The sequence below is a fragment of the Nicotiana sylvestris genome, chromosome 10 (assembly GCF_000393655.2).
Source record: "Nicotiana sylvestris chromosome 10, ASM39365v2, whole genome shotgun sequence".
NCBI lineage: Eukaryota > Viridiplantae > Streptophyta > Magnoliopsida > Solanales > Solanaceae > Nicotiana > Nicotiana sylvestris.
The window spans coordinates 18,584,035-18,586,701 of NC_091066.1; the positions used below are offsets into that span (position 1 = coordinate 18,584,035).

General features: G+C 41.2%; 1 protein-coding gene across 1 annotated transcript; it reads left to right on the forward strand.

The window, feature by feature from the left end:
- The first annotated feature begins 1,144 nt into the window (after positions 1-1,144).
- Positions 1,145-1,582, forward strand: LOC138879060 (uncharacterized). Its single transcript, XM_070158635.1, has one exon. The coding sequence runs from the start codon at positions 1,145-1,147 to the stop codon at positions 1,580-1,582; it is 438 nt and encodes a 145-aa protein (XP_070014736.1).
- Positions 1,583-2,667: the final 1,085 nt, after the last annotated feature.

The window sequence follows — 2,667 nt, forward strand, 5'->3', positions numbered from 1 at the left end:
AGTTTGGATCCTAACATCCCTCCGGTAAGGCAGAAAAAAATATCTTATTGCCGAGGTCAGAAACAAATTCGTCAAAGAAGAGGTAACTTGTTTGCTTGATATCGGTTCAATCCGAGAGATAAAGTATCCTGACTGGCTAGCTAACGTTGTAGTAATTCTAAAGAAGAATATAAATTTCACATATGCGTAGGCTATAAGGATATAAATAAGGCATGCCCGAAAGATTTTTCCAAAATTGCTAACCCCTTGTGTAAATTGCTTGAAAAAGATCACCCTTTTTTATTTTCTGATGACTGCAGGGTAGCGTTTGAGGAATTGAAGAAGAGACTGGTAACAACACTTATCATAGTTGCCCCTGACTAGGAGCAATCATTTGAGCTGATGTGTGATGCGAGTGACTATGTTGTGGAAGCATTTCTTGGGCAGAGAAAAGATAAAATCATGTATGCAATATACTATGCAAGTAGAGCGCTGAGTGGAGCCTAGTTAAATTACACTGTGACCGAGAAGGAGATGTTGGCAGTGGTATTCATATTTGATAAATTTAGGTCATACCTGATAGCCTTGAAGGTAATTGTTTATACTGTCTATGCCCATGCTTCTCTCAGGTACTTAATCGATGAGAAGGAGTCAAAATCGCGCCTGATTAAATGGGTGCTACTACTGCAAGAATTTGATTTGGAAATCCGTGACCGAAAGGAAATACAGAACCAAATAGCTAATCATTTGTCTAGACTGTGAGGAGCTGAGAAAAAGGTAGGGGTAGAAGAGATTCTGGAACTTTCCCATATGAACAACTATTAGCCACAAGTCTTGAGGAAGTGGTATTGTTCCTTATGACCTTTCCTCTGCCCAAAAGAAAAAGTTCTTTCGTTATTGCCGCATGTATTATTAGGATGAACCTTATCTATTCAGGATTTGTATTAATAACATGATTCGAATATGTATCCCCGAGATAGACCAGTCTTCTATTTTCCAGGCATGTCAAGCGTCACCATATGGTGGGCACTTTGGGGGAGTAAGGACAACTGTGAAAGTCTTAGAGTCGGGCTTCTACTGGCCAACATTGTTCAAAGATGCACATTTATAGATAAAGGGGTGTGATGAATGGCAACGAACCTGGAATATTTCCCACTGACATGAGATGCCTATGAACCCAATTCAAGAGGTAGAAGTGTTTGAAGTATGGAGCATAGATTTCATGGGGCCTTTCGTCAGCTCATATGGCAACAAGTACATACTCGTCGCTATGGACTACGTGTCCAAATGGGTGGAAGCTGCATCACTCCCTACAAATGATGCAAAGGGGGTAATTGTTTTTTTGAGAAAGAACATATTCACCCGAATTGGCACTCCAAGGGCAATAATCAGTGACAACGGCACTCACTTTTGTAATCGAGCCTTTATGAAGTTGTTAGAGAAGTATGATGTACGCCGCAAGGTGGCCACTCCATATCATCCGAAAACAAGTGGGCAAGTAGAAGTCTCGAATAGGGAGATAAAGAGTATGTTGACTAAGACTGTGAATGCTACTAGAACGGATTGGGCAAGGAAGTTAGATGATGCACTTTGGGCATATTGAACCGCTTTCAAAACTCCAATCGGCATGTCGTCATACAAGTTTGTGTTTGGGAAGGCGTTTCACTTACTAGTGGAGTTGGAGCATAGAGCTTGGTGGGCGTTGAGACAGTTGAATCTCTATATTGAAGCTGCGGGAACAAGTAGAGTCACAGAGTTGCACGAGCTTGATGAGTTTTGCTATCACGCTTTTGAGAGCACAAGACTATACAAGGAGAGAATGAAGATGATACATGATAAAAATATTATTGAGTGGAGTTTTAAACCCAAAGATACGGTATAGCTATACAACTCAAGACTGAGGTTATTTCTGGGATAATTAAATTCAAGATGGTCAGGGCCATTTTGTGTGGTTGAAATTCACCCCACTGGTGTCGTAGAGATTGCTGCAGAAAATGACTCTCGCACGTTCAGAGTTAATGGGCACAGATTAAAATATTATGTGGGCATGGATTATTGTCAGTAACCCATTTGATCGAGCCTCCGATGTTGAGCGTATCTTAAATTCCCTTACCTGCATCGTGCCGCGATGTTAAATCAGGCGCTGCATGGGAGGCAACCTATTGGACTGTTGTATGCATCGTGCCACGATATTAACTAAGGTGCTTGTTGGGAGGCAACCCAATTCGTAGTTGATTTTTAGTGTAGTTAGAATTTTTCTTTTTGTTTTTTTGATACTAACAAGTTTGCATGTGAGTTTGGGCGAGTCGAGCAGGGTTTAAACATCACGCAAAGATATGATAAAGCCAGGGTCATCTAGGCCTTAGGCTGGCATCGCCTAGCTAAAGCCAGGGTCAGCCAGGCCTTGGCTGGCATCGCCTGGCTAAAGCTAGGGTCAGCCAGGCCTTAGGCTAGCGACGCCTCGCCAATGCCAGGTAGGTATTTTCTGCCCACTTTAAGTCATTTCTCCTTATTTTTCTCAAAGAGGGTGTTTGGATTGGCTTATTTTAAGTGCTTATTGGTTTTTAAGCACTTTTTTAGTTTGAGTGGTGTTTGAAAATGATAAAAAGTGCTTAAAAGCACTTATGTTTAGGCATAAAAAGTACAAAAATAAGCCAAAAGCCAAAAGTTAGGTATTACCAACTTATG